This window comes from Micromys minutus (genome assembly GCF_963924665.1).
Source record: "Micromys minutus genome assembly, chromosome: 14".
Lineage (NCBI taxonomy): Eukaryota > Metazoa > Chordata > Mammalia > Rodentia > Muridae > Micromys > Micromys minutus.
This window is the reverse complement of record NC_137983.1, coordinates 31,033,071-31,054,624: the sequence shown is the minus strand read 5'-3', so window position 1 is coordinate 31,054,624 and position 21,554 is coordinate 31,033,071. Positions and strand designations below refer to the sequence as shown.

General features: G+C 37.7%; 2 protein-coding genes across 2 annotated transcripts in view; one reads left to right on the top strand and one right to left on the bottom strand.

Annotated features, from left to right (window-relative positions):
• Nucleotides 1–21,554, top strand: part of TUSC3 (tumor suppressor candidate 3) — a gene marked incomplete at its 5' end in the record, with an annotated part of 141,591 nt that overhangs the window by 17,614 nt on the left and 102,423 nt on the right. The gene's annotated exons all lie outside the window — the stretch shown is intronic.
• Nucleotides 9,328–9,679, bottom strand: LOC308429593 (short coiled-coil protein-like; the record flags this gene model as incomplete). Its single annotated transcript, XM_080928499.1, has 1 exon — nucleotides 9,328–9,679. The coding sequence occupies exon 1, from the start codon at nucleotides 9,574–9,576 to the stop codon at nucleotides 9,328–9,330; it is 249 nt and encodes an 82-aa protein (XP_080784625.1). The 5' UTR covers nucleotides 9,577–9,679.

The window sequence follows — 21,554 nt, the reverse complement described above, 5'->3', positions numbered from 1 at the left end:
TCCTCCTGCTTCTTAGACTAGAGAGGGCGAGTGACTGTGTGGGTGAATCTCTGGGGATTTGGAGGTACAGTATGAAGCCAGATGACTGTTCTAAACCTCTTTGTGATCTTATGTTTTATTTAATTTAAAGATTTTGCAGGCTTTGCTTTCTGTTCATTCTGCTATTTTAAAAAAAGTCTTTCATTTACTTATGTATTCTTGTTTCTCCGTTGATTGTGTCACTTTAGGATTGTAGAGTATATTTTCTTGGCGTGCTGGTTACCCCTGCCTTCTGGTAGAATGACTGCCGGCTTTAGGACTGAATGTGTGCCGCAGTGAAGCAGCTCTGTAGGAGTGTGGAGGAGCCCTTAGGTTGGCTTGCTGGGCGTGCATAGACTTTGCTTAGGGAGACAGTGAGCCTAAATGGGTTAAGGTAGTGTATTACTCAGGACTAGTCACAGGTGAGCCGGAGCACAAGCTTCTTCAGTAGGTCTGTGTCACAGCAGAAATCCTGAGATTAGATGGATTCTTCAGTGGGCCTCCTTTAGACCTCTTTAGCCCTGCCCTGCAGGAGCCAAGGCTCCTTCCTTCTGGAAGAGAGTCTGCTCTGACTCAGAGGGAAGCTGCTTCTGAAGCTTTTATGCAAATATTATTTAAAGATATTTCAAAACAAAGCTGTGAGAGACATGCAGAAATGGCATGGAGTATCACTTCCCCACAGCATGCCATCATGACACTGTTGGTAATTCCAGACAGGAGACAGAAAGGAGAGCTGTCTTCACTGTAGAGAATTGAGAAGGGACTTGTCACACTGTGACCCTTCTTTAGGCGATTTTAGGTATGTCTGTGCCATTTCTTCATGGTACTTTATTTCTCGAAGTTATTCCAGACTTTCCTTCATTTGTAAGTATAATTTTGTTAACTGTTGTTTACATGCCCTACAAAGGTCAAACATAGGATTTTGGCCTATCTTGGTTTCAGTGAGAGCAGGCTCTCAGTTCAAAGTTAAGATTTACCTGTTGTACTTGCATATTTTAATTTGTACAACTGCAGAGGAGTGAATCAGTCAGGTATTAAAATACTGTTTCTCTCTCTGTGTCTTTCTCTCTCTCTCTCTCTCTCTCTCTCTCTCTCTCTGTGTGTGTGTGTGTGTGTGTAGGGTATGTGCAGAGGTCAGGTGAAGACACTGAATTAGTTTCAGGTGAAGTTTTTTTCTGAAGCTGGAGCTCTCCATTTTTCTGCTTCTCTGGCACACAGCAAACACCAGCCATCCTCTGCCTTCTCCTCCCCATGCTGGGGTAACCACTGCCCATGACATGGTGCCCATTGTCCCTTGTGTGCTGCTGGCATCTGAATTTAGGGTGTCCTGGTTCAGCAAGATACTGACAACCATCACACACTTTCTCAATATTTCAAGCATTGTGTTAAGGAAGCTGTAACTCTTTGTGTCCATAGGAGTTATCTGGGTACGTCATGTGGAAACAGAGAAAACCCAAAAAACCTGTTCTGCTTTAACCTCTCAGTTATGTGGGATGACTCCGAAATTAACTATCTTGTTAATTTCATGTTCAGGTTATTTTGAAAGAAACCAATTTAACTTGGGGAAGGTTACTTCCTGTGGAGTACTTTTTTGTTTTATTGAAATGTTTCTTGGACTTAATGTTTAGGACATTTTAGTTTTGAGATTACTTTTAAAAAGCAGGTCCAAGTCTGTTAAATAAATTAGTAATCCCAGTTACTGTGGAGGATGAGGCAGGAGGTTCAGCATCTTTGGCTAGAGTGATTTCTGAGCCATCTTGTTCAACTTCCTGAGATCCTGTCCAAATTTTTAATGCTGCTTTTAAGTCAAAAGAGGATTGGGGGAATATGTTTGGGTTGTTTGTGATGTTGCAGAAAAAACAAACAAAATGAAGCAGAGCGTCCAGCACACCCATTGAGAGTTTTTAAACACTACATTTTTTGCTGTTTAATGTGTGTGAATGTGCCTGTATAATGTTGACATTTATAAGTGACCAGTGCTGTTGAAGTATTTGTGAGCTGAAATTATTTCATTTTACTTTGTGATGATCATTCAAACTTCCCAGTCTAATTTAAAATTATTTAATGTTTAAGCTAGTTCTATGAACTATGAACTAGCTTAAACATTAAATAATTTTGATATGTAATGTATACATGTGTACATGTACATATGTGTTATTTTATTATAGGTGAATGGTGCTGGTTTTATTTCAGAAAGACTCTCTGAGATATGCAGTGGTCCTCTTTTGATTTCATTGTTTTAGTTACTCATGTTCAACCTCACAGTTCAACTATATTTAGCAATAAGTAATTCATAGTTTTATTTTCTGAGTAGCATATTTCATGGTCCTGTTTCTTTCTCATGATGTGCATTTTGTCCTGTATTTCCACACTGTTTATGTATATCTGCACCATAAAAATCTGTGCACACTGTATATGTATGTATACTATATCCATACTATGTGTGTGTCTGCACTGTATGTTTATTTGCATATATATTCATGCTGTATATGTATATCTGCTCTGCATATGTATTTCCACACCATATATGTACATCCATTATATCCACACTATATGTATGCATGTGTATCCACACTATATATGTATATTCACACTGTATATGTACATCCATTTTATCCATACTATATGCATTTGTGTATATATGTGTGTGGTATAGATGTATGTATATCAACACTGTATATACATATGTATATCTGCACTGTGTATGCCTCTTACTAGTCAGTCATTTGCACGCTGTTGAGGTTGTCAGATCACAGAGAACAGATATAGATAGATTTGGCCAGAGTAGGGAAGAGGGAGAGAAAAGGTAACATTCACGAAGCTTTTATTGTAGTATCACCTTTCTAGTTCTGATTTTAGTAGTAATGGGCAACTTACTGTATCTAATTTATAAACTAAACTTACCATCAGTGTGAATGTGCAGGAAAGTAGGTAGTGTATGTAGAAGTCAGTACTACTTTTGGTTTTACTGCTAGCAGACATCATCAAAGTTAAACCTAGTGATTAAAGAGGAATGCTTCTTTGTAAGTACATACATAGTTCATATTATTATTGGTAGACATCTTATATTTGCACTTTTAAAAATTAACATTACTGTCCAAGATTGAAATAAATTTCCAATTTAAGTTGATGGAAGCCTTGTAAAAGTGAACCAGGAATGGGTGTTCTGTATGTTAAAATGTGTGTTAAATGACATTGAAGTTAAGAGTACATATTTCAGACTTTGAGACCAATTCCATTTTTAACTGTAAACATTTACAATTCCATGCTTATTTGAATTCATCACCAAAGCTTCCATCTAGGTTTTGTAAAGAACGGTTGGGTTCAAGTGAGATGAGTGTGTGGAGCTCCGGTTGCCTGGCTCTGAGACTGCATCCTGAGTCCATTCGTTGGTAACATCTGTTCCTTCTTTTTGCTAAAGTGTGTTGTGCAGGACAAGGTGGTCTGGAAAGTCTCCTTTCTGGAAACATTGGGGGAAATCATTGCTTTTGATCCAGTATGTATCTGTCAGATGACAAGATTAATGCAAGAGTGTCTCAAGTGGCTTAAAAATTGCACATGTCACTGCCAATGAATCTGACCATGTCTTCTTTCTCTGATGTTATTCCTTAAGTTTAGTGATTCCTAAGCTATTGCTAAGGTCAGACTTCACTGATAAAGTAAGTACTGTGGCATGTGTTAAGGTGTGTATGATACAGCTGTGTATTTGTGTGTCCGAGTTCAGGCTGATGTGTGCCCCACTTCTGCTGGGTCAGCACTGCTGTAACAGACATGAGGGCACTGCTGAGACTGCTGGCAAATAGGCCATGGGGCATTTTATAGGGAGGTAAAACATTACAGCATGCATCGCCATTTTGGAGTGTCTTCTGAACTTTATAATGCAATACAGCAAACAGCCATCACTTTGAATCTAAAAGCTAGAGGAGGCTGAGGTGATGCCGACAGTGAAAGGCTCACTGCATGGAGAATATTGCAAGTTCATTTAGTAAATTCCATTTAGGATAGAGAAGGTGATCATGGCAGTTCTCTGAATATTTACAAATATATCATGAATAATACATGAAGATAGCACAGTAGGACAGCAACAGCAAACAACAAACACTCAGACATCCTGTGCTTGGTAGGTTGTTGTTAGGTTTACTTTAAGAAAGCATTTCTAATGTTTCTATTTTAGAATGGAATTGACTTCCTTGCATTAGAGCATGCTGTATGTGTGTGCATGATGTGTAGACATGCATGCCGTGAGATGTATGTGGTTGTCAGAGGACAGCTTTCTGGTTGGTATTGGTTTTCCCTTTCCACTTTTTATTAGCTGTGGAGATCAAACTTCTTTTGCCAGGTTCCTACCTTCTCACTAGAATTACTAGAAGTGTTAGTCTTTGTGATCCACTGTAAAGTTAGTTATCCCACAACCCACATTGTCTGGAGGTTTTAATTAAATTGCTTTAATTACTATGCCAATTATATTGTTTTGTGGAGGTGAAGTATAGTGAATTATTAAACCAATGTTCCTCCACCCCCACAACCCCCTTGGACAACTTTTGGAAAAGTATTATATGAAGTATGTTTTTCCATGTCCAAAGCCAGGAAAACACTTTAAGAAAAGGAAGGATGTGGGTGAGGAAGTTGTGGAGGAGTAACCAGGAAGTGGGATATCATATCATTTGAGATAAACAAATGGAAAGATTAATAAAAACTAAAATAAAATAAAGGTTACTCTGATTATCAGTCTCCAAGTTCTTAAAGTTGCAGCTTGTAGGGATTGATTGAATAAGGCCAGTGACTGAATTCAGGTGAAAAGAAAAGGGAAAGTTACTATTGACAGCGCTTCGGTACGTATCACGGACAGTGCAGTGACAGGTAGAGTACATGCAGCTTGAGCAAGGAACTTCCAGGGTTTGGTGGTTCAGTGGACTAGAGATGCTGCTGAGAAACATCAGGAAAAGCCAGTAAAGTAAGGATCACGAGGGTGGTCACATGGGGGACTAGTTGCTGTGACAAAATATGTGACCGAATCAGAGGAAAACTTCGTGTAGCTCATGGTTTCTGGGGATTTGTGTCCACTGTGGTGGGAACAGGGTGATGCAGCTGCTCTGGAGTGACTTCAGGCAGTCGGAGTGTGCAGTGGCATTCCTCACATTGTGCCCAGACCAGGAAGTGCAGACAGTTGAGACCTTCAAGTACTTGTCCCTAGTTCCCCACACTTCCACTCTCACAACTGTGTTACAGTGGCTGCATAGCCCCTGTAAATAATTCTGCCATCAGGGGCCATGTTTCAAGCACATGACCTTGTTGGGGAGGTTGTCATTAAGTCAGTCCTTAGTGGGATAGCAGCGTGCAAATAGACCAAAGTCCCAGTGATTCCATGGCTAAAAACCAGGTAAGTGGGTTGTTTCTCACATGTACCCAGAACTCTTTATTTCTAGAGTCGGAGGTTAAGTTGTGTGGTACACAGCATTTCCAATGAAATGCTGAGTTCTCTTGATGAGGAGTGAGGACTACAGCCCTGTGGGTATAAGGAGAAATACTTAGTGTGTACTTAGGAGTCACACTGGTTTAGTTTAACAAAGCTTACACTTCTCCATTTCAGCAGGGAGAAGTCCATCTCTTTGTTTTTAATTAGACCAGTTTTATTGGAGATTGTTAGAATGAAAATGTTTCGATCCTACTGACTTGGTTTTGCAGTGTTATGTTAAATAAAGAACAGGTCATGCTAAAGCTTGGGAACAGCTGGTTGGGGTATTGCACTTTGAGAACTACTGCTCTTCACTTCCTTACTGAGACCCATCTGGATATTTTGTTTATGTTTTAGGTGTTTTTATACCCATAAGATAAAGGTCATTTTACATTTTTAATTTGAGTTTTCTTTTGTATTTTATTTTGCTTGTTTTAATGGTGTAGTGTCTTGGAATGTTGACCTTTGTAGGTGACCTGACCATTGCTCCATTGACACCTCAGTGGCTGTGATTATCTGTAGGAGATACAGGATTGGGCTTACTCAGTAACATTCATTCCTAGAAGAGTGGGCAGGAAGTTCTTTAGGCCCTCACTGTCTACCCTAGCGGCATGCAATCACACCACAGCTGCATGTGTTTTTTGGATGTGTTAGATCAGAGTACACAGGAGGTGGGGGTCAGCTGTGAAGGGCATCCTATTGTAAGTCAAAACCCTGTGGTGGGTGAGGCAGCTGCCAGTGATCCTTGCTCCTCTAAGTGTCTCCAGTGTATTGATGGCCTGACTGAGTTGGACTTGCCTAGCACTGTTTCTTTAGTTTGTCAGGAGGAAATGGGAATTGCTCTGTTTCTCCAGGGAAAAGTCACATACCATCTGTCACATGTAAATAAGTATGGAGTTTCTCATCTGTGTGATCCAGTTAAAATGCAAATGATTTTAGATTTTGGAGCATTTTGGATCTCAGGTATTGGGATTGGAGAGGCACAGCTTGTGCCTTATGGTTTACTTCTAGTCGCACAGAATTGAAGCTGCTGACGTGCATCTGTCTGAATCTTCTGTACCTAGGCCTCTGACATTCATGTTTTAAAAATATCTTTGTCAACACATTAGCATTCCAGGATGTGTCATTGTCACTTTCTGTTTTGTTCCTGTTTCTGTCTGGTAAATGTTAAAGAAAATGATCCATGCAACCTTTCCCGTTCTTCTTACCTCAGCATGCCTATGTGGATTCGGAACAGCCTTGTTAAGGGTCTGCTGTTTGCATCTGGACCCTGTGAACTTGCTGAAAATTCAGAACTTTCTCTGTGACTGAAGGATTGAAATGCATTGACTACTTTGCTCTGTTCTTCAAGAGCAAGCTGACACATAAGGGTTGTCAACCTGAACTGAATTAGTAAATGTGGTATAAGCTAATGAAGGAGTATATATACCTATATTTACATACTATAATTACTTACTATTTTTTGTATATTTTTAACATGTGTTTAATTTACTAAATACTTGATTTTTTTCAAATATATGACTACTTGACTTAATTATTTTCAAATTAAAACTTCTTGTAATATTTTGTCCAAGTCATTCCATTTTCTTTGACAGGTAATGGTTCTGAAGCTGTTAGTGTGCGTATCCCTTTTGTTCAGACTGCTTCATTGTGGCATCACCAGCCTCCCCAAGGGCCTTAGGTCTGTGGTGCCTCACACTGCCCTCCAGGATCTTTGCTGTAGAGTCTGGATTTCATCAAGATACCCAGATGTCCAAATGCATAATGCAGTCTTCTCAAGATGGAGTTAAGATTAGAATTCGGATTGATTTTGGTAATTGATGAATTAGAAAACTAAGCATGAAGTTTAGGAAGTAAGTGTAGAATGCACAGAAAGCCTTAATGTTAGAATAATAGTGGGTAATTAAAATGAAAACTAATTAAAATGGGAAATTAGTGTGCTTCTCCACATTGATATTCATAACTAGTATGGAAGATATGTAAGTTAGTGTTGCTATAACCTATACTAATTAATTCCTGTTAAAATTCCACCTAGAATTCCATGCTTTATACCTTATAATCTTAGATTGGGACAGGATATGTAAAATTCAAGTGTTCAAAACTGAAGATAGATTTAAAAGGGATACTAATTTAATTTTAAACATTTATACCTTAAAGTAGGAACAAAATATATTTCAACATTTTTCTCATTTGGGGCAGTTTTGTAGGACACTTCTCTTCATGATTACCTTAAAACATGAGTAAACAAACTTAAAGAACTCAATAAAGTCACTGTGACAGAGAAAGTGACTTAATGGTTCAGCCAACACAGTATCCAAATGCTGTTACTGGAAGCTCTTTTAAAAAAGGTGGAGGAAAAAGCTTCATCTGAGTGAGGAAGGTAAGGAATGCAGAAAGCCTTCCTGAGCTCCAGCACAGACTTCATTGTTAACTGACTGTGAGACTTGTGCACTCATAAATCCACTGGCTTTCTTTATCTGCAAAATTTTTTTTCTGAAACAGCTTTTTATTAAACAGCAAAGCAGAACTTGAACACAACTTTAAATATTTGTAACAAGGTCACAAAAGGGTTGCAAAATGTCTGCAATGTGAGGATTCCATATCCTTATAACTAAGTTACCCATCGAGGCTTACATTAGCAAGTTAGATGATTCCACAGTCAGCGGCCCATCTAAGAGCCGGCAGCTCCATTAGTGGATCTTTCCTATTATAAGAACTTAATATTATTTCTGGTATCAGCTCCTTATCAAATGGAAGCTACAAGCTAAATTTTTAAAATTTGTTAAAAGAATGACTAAAATTCTGCAACTAAGTTGAGTTTACAGAAATTCTGGGAATACAACTGAGATAAAACACTAAGGTTAATAATTATCACATATACAAAACTCTTATATTTATGATTCTGATACTAATATACTCTCAATTAATTTTGCAAAAGTTCATCTCCTGGTACAAATAAACCTTGAGACCAAACTTTTCACTGGTCTCTTAATTCTCTCACATTAGACTCAGTCCACTTTCATTTATGTCCCCAAAGTGCACCTGTGGGCCAGAGGTAACGCACATCCAGAGGGAAAACACTAGGAGTTGGTTATTTCTTTTTATCCAGTTTTCATTCCTATTTCTATCTTTCCTCAAGTCTTTTTTTTCCCCTTTTTCTGTCTTTTTTTCTCACACACCAGCATCCCGATCTTTTCAACACCAAATGGACTATTTTATGCAATAAGGAGGTTTTAGCTTCTCAATGTGACAGTTTACATTTCAAAGAAAACCCTTCATTCTTTATAGCTTCAATCTATTTTCAGTTGATTAAAGAGAAACCAGCAATACCATCTTATTACTAAATATCACAAATGGCAAGCCTTAGATAAGAAAGTATCATATTTTGGTTAAGTGTGAGCACTTTCAGTCAGGTTACTCTGTAGGAGATGACTCTGAAGTTCCTGGGGAGGGAGATGGGAAGGAGGAGGCAGATGGAGGAGAGGCACAAGGCAGTGCACAAGCTACAGAATCTGTGCATTCAGTACATGGTTTAGGTCACTTTTTCACAACATGGTTATATTCTTGTATATTTTACTAGTTAGGCTTATGATAAAAGACAGTGCTAAACATTTGTATATATTTAAGCAAATTCTAATATAAAGTCTCTACATGTGCACATTTTCATAGACTAACATATACATAGAACGTTAACTCAGAGATGCTCGTGTTAAGCATTAGTGTTACCTAGATCCGACATTCTCTTTATAAATACTCAGGGAGGCAAACAAAGATACTGTAACTTTTGGATCATATCCAAGCTTAAGGGGGAAGAACAAAAGCAGCAATCCATAGAAGAGAGGGAGGTGAACCCTTTACTTCCTTTTGCTTTTTCTATCAGTTGTTTGAAAAACACTAGAAGCAGACATGAGGTTTTCTATATATTGTCCAAGAAGTTGATTTTCCGATTTTAGCTTCAGATTTTCTTCCTTAACTGCACCTACTCTTGCAGACAGATCTTCAAGTGTGTGTTGGAGTTCCAACACCTGATTAGTAAGTCGAGTCTTTTCTTCCAGTCCCACCTGATTTTCAGCATCAACTGCGTCCATGTCAGCGTTCATCATCTTGGGGAACAGACGTTGAGCTCTTGAACGCAAACTCTTTAATGAACGGTCTTCCGTCTGAGGCGCAGGGAGGAGGCGGGATAGGTAGGACGCCCGGGGCCGCGGCTCTCGGACCCTTTATCTGCAAAATTAAGTAGTTGTATAAGTGATTTATACCCCTTCCATTGTACTGTACCATGCCACGCTAACAGTAATCATTGTTTTGTATATCTTATTTTTATGTTGTTTTGTTCTGTAGGGGAACAAATTCTGAGCCTTAAAGATACAGGACAAGTGCTCTATTATTGATGTGTGTGTGTGTGTGTGTGTGTGTGTGTGTGTTTCTATATCTATCTATCTATCCATATGTGTGTATATATATATATATATATATATATATCCCACCGTCTTTCTAAAAAATCCACACTGTTTACTGTTTTTATTGTTACCTCTCAACCCATTAGTGTAGTGGTTAAAATAATTTAGACTCGACAATTGTATGTATATTCTATTAATTTATAATATATGTAAATCTAAAGCTTTCTTACAGTCTTTCAGGGAGTCTTTCACTAATTTATACCAAAAAGTATAGGAGCAGGTTTTATTTTGAAGTGTGTTTTGTCTTAGTGAATTTCTATAGGATGTTTTCATGACTGATTTAACTAATTTTCAATATATTTTAAATTGGCACATAATTGTACCTAGAAGAACACTGATGTTAGATACTTGTATAGAGTATGTAGTGGTCAAACCTTCATTGAGATAACCATTTTGGGGTTGGAATGCAGTAGCTGTGATTCAGAGGAATCTGAGGTTGTACATCACCTTGACCACAAACTGGGCAAATATGCCTAAGGCTCACATGGTACTGGACTGAAGGCCTAGAAGGCTTGTGGAGAGTAGCTGAGGCTTAGCATTCTGTGCCAAGGTCAGCATCTGCCTGAAGAGAGGTGGGGAGAGGCTGGTGATGAAGGTGCAGTCTCAGTTGTAGTGGAAGCTCCAGGGTTAAAGCAGCCAAGTAGAGAAGAAGCTAAGGCTTGGCACAGTCATTCAGGATCCGTCTAAAGAGAGTCAAGGGAGGCACTTAACTAAGTAGCAGTGGAGGCCCCAGCATACTGGAGATGACCATCAAGGACAGTGTCAAGTGTGAGGTGGGGCTGGCCAGAACCTGTGAGACAAGGTTCATGTGTTGATATAGCATAGGCAAAAGAAGTGGAAGTGTCCCCATCCATTGAGTCCAGAAGATCGTGAGGGAATCCTAGTTGTCAAATACTCAGTCATTCATACTGTTAGATGTTGCTTGACCTGTTCTGTTTCTTTTGTCGTAGAATTATTGGGAACAAGAAGAAACAAAAACAAACAAAACTTATTTTAAGTTCCACCATTTCATTTTCAATAGGTAGAAACTAAATTCACAGTCCCAGACCATAGTGGGGAGCTGGGTACTTTCAATAGCTGACCAGCTTCTGTTGTAAGGAAACGGTTGTCTGAGTGCAGACATCAGTTCATGTTCCAGGCCCAGGAACCTGCTCCTATCCTGATTGGTGAAAACCCCTTGCCCAGTCCCTTATGTTAGAATATGATTGGACGGTGCTAGAGCCTGCCCTGCTCCCCTCACTTTGTTCTCATCCTTTAAATATCCTATGTCATTTTTCTTCAGAGTCTTAATTCAGTTTCTGAGTCTGTTTTGTAGTCCTGATTGGTCAGTAGTGGCTAGATTACAGTAACTTTTTGTTATCTGCATTGACCTGGTGTTTGAGTTATGCTGTATTTATGGTGGGTTTAAGTGGATTTCACAACAGAGTAAGAAAGTATATAACTTATTTTGGAATTCACAGAAACTCATAGTTAAGAGATTTTTTTTTAAGATTGTAATTTTAATTTTTTAAAATATATTCATGAGTATGTTACCTGCCTGTATATGCACCACATATGTACCTGGTACTCACAAAGTCAGGAAGAAGGTGTTAGACTAGAGTTACATATACCTTGTGCTGGGAAGTAGTTCCAGGTCCTCTGCAAGAACCACAGTGCTCTTAAGAGCTGTTAGTGAGACTTTGGGATTTGAAAGTATTGAAGTATTTAAAGTCTGTATAAATTCTACAATAGAAATGACAGATTCAGATTAATATAATGTACTTTTGTTTTAGGTTGTCAAAGGGTCACTTGTGCCAGTTAGTTTTTGTCCAGTTGGCACTAGAGTCACCTGGAAAGATTAAATCTCATTTGAAGAATTGCCTCCATTAGATCTCTGGGCATGTCTGGAATTTTCTTTTTTTTTTTTTAACAACTTTATTTTACAAAACAAAGATAAATGTACAGATTTTAAGCATTTTCTGCATAAAATTATACAATACATTTTTGTCAGTACTTTTTTTCAGATTTTAAAATAATTTTTACATAAAACTATATGAATATATTTTTTAGTCAGTACTTGATTTTTTAAAGGTTTGATAGTATGCATTGAAAACTTAATAGTTACAATGAGCATAAAGTACATGTAAAACAAAATGTAACATGGAAATAGTCAAAGTTTTCTTGTTGTGTAAAGATTTTTGTTTTGTTTTGTTTTCTTTATTTCTTGAACTTCATACAGTCTGTGAGTTGTTTCTGGGGGAGTGCGAGCCTCTGGGGTTAGCATCCCACTATCAGTGACTGCATATTAGGTCTGTTCTTTTGTGACTGGGTTATCTCACTCAGGATGATATTCTCTAGTTGCTGCCATTTTCTTAAGAATTTGGTTAAGTCATTGTTTCTGGTGGCTGAGTAGTATTCCATAGTGTAAATGTACCACAATTTTTGTATCCATTCGTCTTCTGAAGGGCATCTGGGTTCCTTCCAGCTTCTGGCTATTATAAATAGAGCTGCTATGAACATTGTGGTGCATATATCTTTGTTGTGTACTAAGGTGTCTCTGGGGTATATGCCCAGAAGTGGAATAGCTGGGTCTTCAGGTAGTACTATGTCCAATTTTCTGAGGTATCGTGGAATTTTCTTAATTTTGTTTGATGTATGTGTTTGGGGTGGAGTGGGGTCTAGGCCCACTGCATGTTTCCTGTGAAGATGGCCCTGAGTTGAATGAGAAAGCAATGTGAGTAAGCTATGTAAATCCAGTAAGCAGTGTTCCTCCATGGTCCCTGTTTCAGTTTCTGCTCCCAGGTTCCTGCCCTGGCTTCCATGATGAGGAATTCTGCCCTAGACAACATAATAAATCCTTTTTCCCACAAACTTACTTAGGTCATGATTTTATCACACAGAGAAGGAAACTACTGTATTATGTCATTCCAGGTAAGGAAGAATGCTATTTAGTGTTGTGTTTTCAAAAGTAATATGAGACCAAGACAAACTGTGGAAGGGAAAAGTCACTTGTAAAATTGGTGCAGTATGGCGGCCCTCAGTTTAGCCTTGTATTTGTGTACATTTTCTCAGAACTTGAGTACAGCCTTTCCTGTTCGTAAGCGTATAGATGCCAATCTAGTTTCTAAGAAAGGTGTGTGTGTGTGTGTGTGTGTGTGTGTGTGTGTGTGTGTGTGTGTATGTGAGATTTACAGGTTGTATTTCTCTGCTGTGTTAGAATATCAAATTCAATATCAGTTAATTTGCAGCATCCTGTAGAAACTTCAGTGGTTAATGAACCCTTTTTTATTTTCATTCAATTATTTTAATACTTAATTATTAGTTTACCATTGAATAACAAACATCTAAAATATATATCTTTAAAATATTTCCATAGGTTCTTGGAAATAAGATAAGTAAGCCAGCTTCCAGGTGATAGATAACCAGTATTTATTCTTCAGATTTAGGCTCAGTTTTCTAGCCTTGTATTTAAGTATTTAATGTATTTGTTTTGTTAGCAGTTATGAAGTAAGCATAGGACACACTAGGTTATAGCCTTTTCCTCACAAAACCGTCAGGCTGTGACCCAAAGGTACTAATTGTACTTCTGTTTTCTGTATAAAGAGCAGATTTTATTGGCTGAAAAACATTAATAGTGAGGTATATGTATAAGTATCAGAAAACTTTACAGTGCTCAAATTGAGAGTGTTTAGGCTTGAACATAATTTTATTGATAAGTTTTTATTTTATGAAACAAAAATATCTTCTAGTTGTACCCATTAGCATTCACAAGTAAGGGAAGAGCTTTCTTATGTAGCATTGTTAACTGTCCACATTCTGTGAAAGACGCTGTACCCTAGGCAGTATATGTGCTGGTAGCCCTGTGCTTTTTGTGTAGGTGTATCTTAGATCCTGTGAACTGGTTCCAACATCAGTTTCCTGTTTTAAGTAGTTTGTTGAGTAAATACAAACTTTCTTTCTCCTCTCAAATAATTTTCTTTTGTGTAAATGTTTTTATGTCCTCAGATGAAGTGATAAGATAAGAGCTGTACCCAAGCTTTGCAAAGACAGGCTTGGGCTGAGCCCAGATCGTTTTTATTCTCTGTTAACTATCCTTGGCCTAGGCCTAGAAGCTTTCAAGATGACTGATTCAATCCAGCTCCTCTTTGAGTCTTACTGAATTGCTATGCTGTTTTAATCTACTGGCTCCTTCTTATTCTTTGGCTAGTTTTATCTTCACCTGTGTCTAGCTTGTTTTCTCTGAATCCGGTCTCTGTAAAATTGTCCCTATAGGACTGACACACATGCGCGCCCTCGAGCTTACACACACACACACACACACACACACACACACTCATTCACACACACCCTTTTTCTCTAGCTCTTAAGTACCCTCCCTTCCTTTGCTGCTCTGCTGTTGTGTTGGGCATATCCTGTTGCTGATTCATTCTGTCAAATCTTTCTGTGATTCATTACCTATCTGCCCTTCAATTAGATGCCACTTTGAAACACTACACTCTACCAACTAACTTTATCTTCATTGCTAGGGATTAAAGGTGTATATTAAGGGTGTCTCTGCATGCCAGCCAGATCATATACTTGGATGTGATCCTTCGTTCTAACAGTCATGTTGCTTTATTAAAACTCCTTCTTTGGTAATCTTTCTTTGCCTAAGTTGAGGCAGAACATTTATTACTTATCTTCTTTCTATAGAACCTTTTGTTGCATTTCTTGGAGGGCAGCTCATGCTTACTACCATCCTACCAAGGTACTGTGTTCTGTAGTGTGTCTTGCAAGGTGGGTCTGCTGGTAACTTTTTCTCAATTTGTATCTGTGGAGAAAGTATTGACTTTCCATGTTAAAGGATATCTTGTTTTTGGGTACAACGTCTAGGTTTTTTGTTTTTTCCTTATAGTTGAAATATTTCCGTTTAGTTCTTGCATAGTTTCTGAGAAGTCAGACGTAAACCTTACCTTTATTCTTCTTTAGGTAGTGTTCAAGGTTAGGGTTAGGGTTAAATTTTCTTCCCATAGTGCTTTAGCTTTGATTTTTCTGTTCTTTTAGAGTGTGTGTGTGTGTGTGTGTGTGTGTGTGTGTGTGTGTGTGTGTGTCTGTGTCTGTTCACTTATTCTACTTGCTTGTTTTCTGACCTTTGTGGATTGTTAGTTTCTGTTTGGAGTTAATCCAGAGACATTCCTAGCCATGATTAGTTCACCTGTTTCTAATGCTTGATTGTTTTTTCATGTTGTCCCACCATGATTCTGTTGATGTTTCAGACTTGTCTCACAGCCTTTGGATATTGTGTCCTATTGTGCTCAGTCTTGTTTGCTCCTCAGTGTTTCAGGTTTCTACTTTCACAGCGTCATGGTCAGAGTCCTTCCTCAGTCATGTCCAGTGTACTCATGAGCTCATCAGAAGTATATCTGTACCCACCCCATGTTGTCTCTGCCCCTCTCTTAAGTAGACGGTGGTCATCACCTCTACTGTTTTTTTCTTCCTGGGTTTCCAATCTTTGCCTCCCTGTTTATCTTGCATGTCCTTTGCCTCATTGAGGTGTTAGCATCTTGATTATAGTTGTGTAAAGTCTTTAATCCCTGTTGCTTTTGCTTGTTTTATTGTTTGTTTTTCTTTTTTTTAATGTGCTTAATTTTTTTTTTCATAGCCAGATGTTTATTATTAAGGTAAATCAACTGCCAGCTAGGCACATAGGAAATACAGTTTAGTAGATTCCTTTTTCTTAATGGGTTATCAGATAAAATGAGCAGGGTATGAAAAGGGAAGGAGTACTAGACAAAAGTGAACATCTAAGGAACAGACTCGGTTAGATCTGGAAGGTGAGGCAGCAGGTCTTCTGCTATTCAAATATAGAATTCATGAGCCATTCATGTCCTGTGATCTGACTATCTTTGTGTTTATCAGCACCGTTGATCAAACTCTAAGGAATTTTGTTCCCAGTTTGCATAAAATGAACCAGAGATGGCTACTTTGATTACTCAGTGCTAGTGATTATCTGAACTACTATGTGCAGCTAGATGATAGAATTGTTTGTGTTTGTAGAAATATCAGGTAATATCCCTGCTCACTGAAATCAAGATAGACAATTAGAAGTGTGAATCTTTGCTACTACAGAGTATCATCACTGTGTGCATGCTAGGTGTATTTGTTCTCCTGAGTAGCTAGCCTAAGCTGGTTCTTTTACCCACTGTTTCACACACACTGCACTCATGTTCTCATCGCTGGGGCTATCTCGTTTGTGTTTGTTTTAGCATTGTATAGCATTCTCTTTCCCTTTCCTTGTAAATGATTTCTCCAAACAATTTCACTGTCATTGTGCACTCTGAAGGAAAGCGAGGGCTGAAGTGCATAAAGTCAGTGGCATAAGTACTGTTTGCCTGGACTTTCTGAGCCCACTGCACAACACCTTCATTGTGGTGCTTCCACCCAGTGGCAGAGTCTGGCAGCTCAACGAACATATTACAGCAAAACAGGCCCTCACTTGGATGTGCTTGCTGTTTACAATTAAACATTCATAGGTCACAGCTGATCAAGAATTAATTTCATAGCTATAGAGATTTGAGTTGGATAATTTGCATTTGATTTTTTATTGCCATTTATAAAATCAGTAATTCTGTAACAGAAGGGGCAACACTTCCAGGTTGGATTCTAGCTATGTCATAGATATTTTGTAAGGGGGAATAACATATATACCTTGGCATTTTGAAGACAATAATGATAGTTTTAATGTAGAAGATGTTACTGTTTTATAAGCGACTACCCAAAATGTCTTAATTAGTGCACGATTTGAGGACTTGAGGATGCTTTTTTTTCCCTGAGTATTTAAGATGTTTTATGTTTCTGTTGGTAGTTTGTTGTAATGCTAGTCACTAGAGCAGTGGTCCTCAACCTGTGGATATTGACATATCATAATTTTGCACATCAGATATCCTGCATACATATCAGATATTTATGTCACAATCCATAAAAGTAGCAAAATTACCATTCTGAAGTAGCAACTGAATAATTTTATGGTCGGAGTTCACAACATGAGGACCCGCATAATGGTTGCACCATTAGGAAGGTTGAGAACCACTGCTCTAGAGTGAATTTCAGCCAGAATAAGTTTCTCTTCAGCTACAACCCATGCACACTGAAGCCTTTGTTCTTGCTATGTTTGTGACTGGGCTTGGCTCTCTTCAGGTGATTGTATTGCTTTATGCCTTGAGCAGTATATTTCCCTTCTGTATAAATTGCAGTGAAGCAGCTCGGGAGGTGATTGCATGTGCTGCCAAGCCTGACTACCTGGGTATGGTATGTCTCAAATCTACAGGAGGGGGCTGATTCCACAGTGCGTCACTCTCCGATCTCTCTATTTTCCACATCTACTTAGAGCCTTAGGAATAAAATGCTTAGAATTTGACATCATTTACTGGATGTTGAGACTTGCTTTGTATCAGCTTTTACAGGTAATACTTTGTCCACATAAACCATTGAACAATCCATTCATATGTCTTCTATGATTTCCTTGTTTTAATTGTAATCTTCCTTTCTCAGTTTTTGGAATTAACCACAGCACACAACCAACATTTAATTTTGTGTTATAATTTATATCATATGGGCCATAATTTACTATAAATTAGTGTTTTATTCCCTGTTGTTGTTTCAGAGCTATTTATATCTTATGAATTTTACTACAATATATATTTTTTCAGCACAACCTACATTAAATGATTATTAAATGATTTTTATTACTCACATAGTGAACAAAACTTCCTAGGTTTTATTTTTTGTATGACCCAAGTGGGTTGTGCCTTTCACAACTTACATGTCCTTGTGAAATGTACTTTTGAATTTATTTATAGGAGAATTTCCCCAGTGGTGGAAGGAAACAAAGCAGTGGTCTTAGATAAAGTATAGAATTACTAGGCGGACAGCATCTCAGGACTCATCTTTGTGACTCTCAGCTAAACTTTATAAATAGAGTTGTAATGATTACTCTCTTTCTGGATTATTGGGAATACCCAGTTTTTATAATACATTGTATTGTAGGTGCACACATATGTACTACATGTGTAAATAGTACCTGTATTGGGTAGGGTTGATTTAACCTATATTAGGTTTTATTATCACTCTATAAATTGTATTTTCTTTGTATAAAGAGAGAAGGCAGGGATCAGTGAGACAGCTCAGCAGGTGAATGTATGTGACCAAGCCTGACTACCTGAGTCTGATGGAAATCCACGGGGAGGGACCAGGTCCATAGTTTGGCTCTTCTCTGGTCTCTATAGTCCTGCTGTTGCACACATGCTTATGCACACACAAAATGAAATGAGACATGACTACAGAAGATGCTTACTGTTAACTTCTGACCTCCGCATACATTGGCTTGTACATACACACACACACACACACACACACACACACACACACACACACACACAAACACCTTAAAACAACTGACAAGATAAAAGTCTTTGACAAGAAAATTATAAGTAAATTTGTATCTCGGGTCTTAATCGACAAATGTGTAATATTATTTGCTAATATTATTAGTTATTAAACAACCACAAGTTTCCAATAGAACCCTACCCAGTTAAAATATATATATTCTGAACAGGTGGTGCATAGTAGAAACAGAAGGGTTAATATAAGATGATATGATTTCATTATAGATTTAAAAATTACAACACATTTCTTTAAATCATTAAACTGTCTGGCAGTGGCCAGCTGTTAGGAGATTGCACATTATTGGTGGGAATGCAGTTTTGTACACTGCTTACAGTAGGCCTTCTTATCTGTTGTTTTCACAGCAGCAGATTCAACCTACTATAGGTGAAGAACAGGAGAAAGCATTTATTCTAAGAATGTATAGATTTTTCTCAATGTTATATTTTAAGTGTGATAGTTGTTTACCTAGCATTTATATAATATGAGATACTAAAAGTAGAAAGAATTTATGGAAAATACATAGACGTTTATATAAATACCATACCATTTTTATATGAGGATCACGAGCTTCCGTCAGTTTTGTCATCTGTAGAAGATCTGCAGATATTGAGGGAGTCCTTGTTAATTATTCTGGATAAGCCCCTTGGCATGATCTTGTAATTGGTTGTTAACTCTTTAAGCAGGGCCTGGGGTCTTTGAATACTTTTTCTGGTTGTTTGTCTTTTGAGACAGGGTTTCTGGTCTGTAGCTCTGGCTGTCCTGCAACTCTCAGTAGACCAGGCTGGCCTCAAACTCAGAGATTCATCAGTCTCTGCTTCCACATGCTGGATTAAAAGCATGCATCACCACCACCCACCTTCATACTAATTTTTAAATGCATAAAATTATATAGAGTATAGGAGATAAGCACATTGAAATGTATTTCTCAGAATATAATGTGATTTTTTTAAATGATGTTTACTAGCAAGAATATAATAAGATGCTAAATAAATACTAAGATTTCAAAATAGTGTTGAATGTAAACAATGCCTTGGGCTCTCAGGAATAACAGGAACCGAATAGGAAACACCTGTAATTTCTGCTGATTATAAAGACATAGAGGCTGCTGTTCATGCTTCATTTTTGTGCTCCTCCTAAAAATGAGATATATCAAATTTGAGAGTTTTGAAATTGAAGGGGACTCATTTACCCCTTTCAAAGTTCACTATTCCTCAATTACAGCCATGGTAACTATCAACCAAGTTTAAGGGTCTTCCTAGTAGGTCTCACTTATGAGCAATATTAATGATTGTAGCATTGTTTATAACAGGAATTCGATTGGGGTGAAATAAACTCAACTTGCAAGAGTGGAGTCAGACAGTTACGGGCAAAAGAGTGTAGGGGTGTAGGAATGGCATCAAGACTGCAGGGACTGAAGTGTCTGTTATAGACATAATTATTTCTCATGATAAACATGTGCTTGTGCCATTATGAATGGAACAGATTTTGGTGTAAAATAATCTGTTGTGAATTGAAAGTAGGCACTATGAATTAATATTCATACAAATAAATGTCATTTTTACTATCTTTTTCTAGTTATTGTCACATAGCCATTTAATTAAGGGCCATAGTCCTAACACCACACATCATGGTGCATAATTTCACTGCTAGATTATATTTGTTATAATGATTGTCTTATTATCTTTAGGAGTTATAAAAACATCAGTGATTACCATTTTCAAACTAATTATTAGCAGTGTTATTAACACTTTGTGAATTTAGCATGTTTTTTAGGTAGTTTCAGCTCTCAAAACACTGTAAAATTCTGATACTTAACATACTAACTAGTTTTCTTAAGTTTCCAATATAAATATTCTTTTTTGTACTTATCAATATTGTTGAGTTTTACCTGAAGAGATGGAAACAAAAATTGATGTTCTTATCATTTGTATTATAAATGTTTTCCATGAATTAATTTAACCTTGCTAACATCTTTATGAGATTTTGTTTGAATTTTGTACATGAAAAAAAATTGAGAAAAATGGTTTTGATAAATTACGCTATATATAAGCTATAAATAAGACATATTTGAACTTATCAAATACTTTGTCCATTTTTAAGATTAGTATATACATTGTCTTACTAAGATTTATTTATTTCCTGTGTATGAGCGTTTTTGCCTCTGTGTGTGTGTGTGTGTGTGTGTGTGTGTGTGTGTGTGTACGTGTGTACCACTTGAAAGTCTGGTGCCTAGATGTTGGAGAGGACATTGGATCCTTAGAACTGGAGTTATGGGTGACTGTGTACCACAGTGTGCGTGCTGAGAACCAAACCTGGTTCCTGTGCAGGAGTGATAAATGCTCGTAGCCTCCAAGTCTCTCTCTGGCTCCTTAATTCCATTTGCTTCAGGATGCATTATATTGTATGTCATAGATGCTTCTTTGCCTCTTTTACTATAACAAGTTCCATAGGTAGAAAGATCAGGAATTTCCACCTGTTGGGTTCCTCAGTTGAGGTAGGGTGGAAATTCATGATTTTCATTCCCTCTTAAAAGAAAATGAGGGATGCAGGGGAATTTTAAGTCTATGAACTATGCTTTTAGAGACTGGCTATTTCTGCGCTGTCTTGTTACCTAGCATGTATGCATGTTATTAAACTTCTGTTGTTTTTCTGTTGCTTGCCTAGCTATATTTTACAGGTAAGCCCAGGAAAAAAACTGAATAATGGAGAAAATTATGTTTTCTCCGCTGTAAGACTGAGGTCCTGAGATTACATAACATCAGAGTAATTGCTCCCAGGGGAGCTAGCGTTTTCTGTGTATTTCCTTTTAACACATTTCATTACAATGTGTCATTTTTATCACCTCATGGAAGCAGTGTGTAGGACAGGTACAGAACCGGTAGTGATTACGGTCTGAGGATTCAGCGGTGTACAGAGCTCTCTCATGCATGGCAGCCGTCCTGCTCCGTGACAGCAAGCATTTTTATCCTTTATTTTAAAGATGTGCTTCACATTTCATAAGTTTACTCAATCAAGTATGTAATTCAATGATTCCGTACATTCATCCCAGAAATAAGTTGTATATATTTCCAGTAAGAGACTCACACGTTCATTGTTCAGCCCAGTTCCTTTCCCCAGCCCCAGCCAGTGGTTTCTTTATTATAGTCTCTACAGATTCTTTTTAGACACATTTCCTGGGTGGAATCATGCAACATATGTTCTCTGATGTCTGCTTTTAG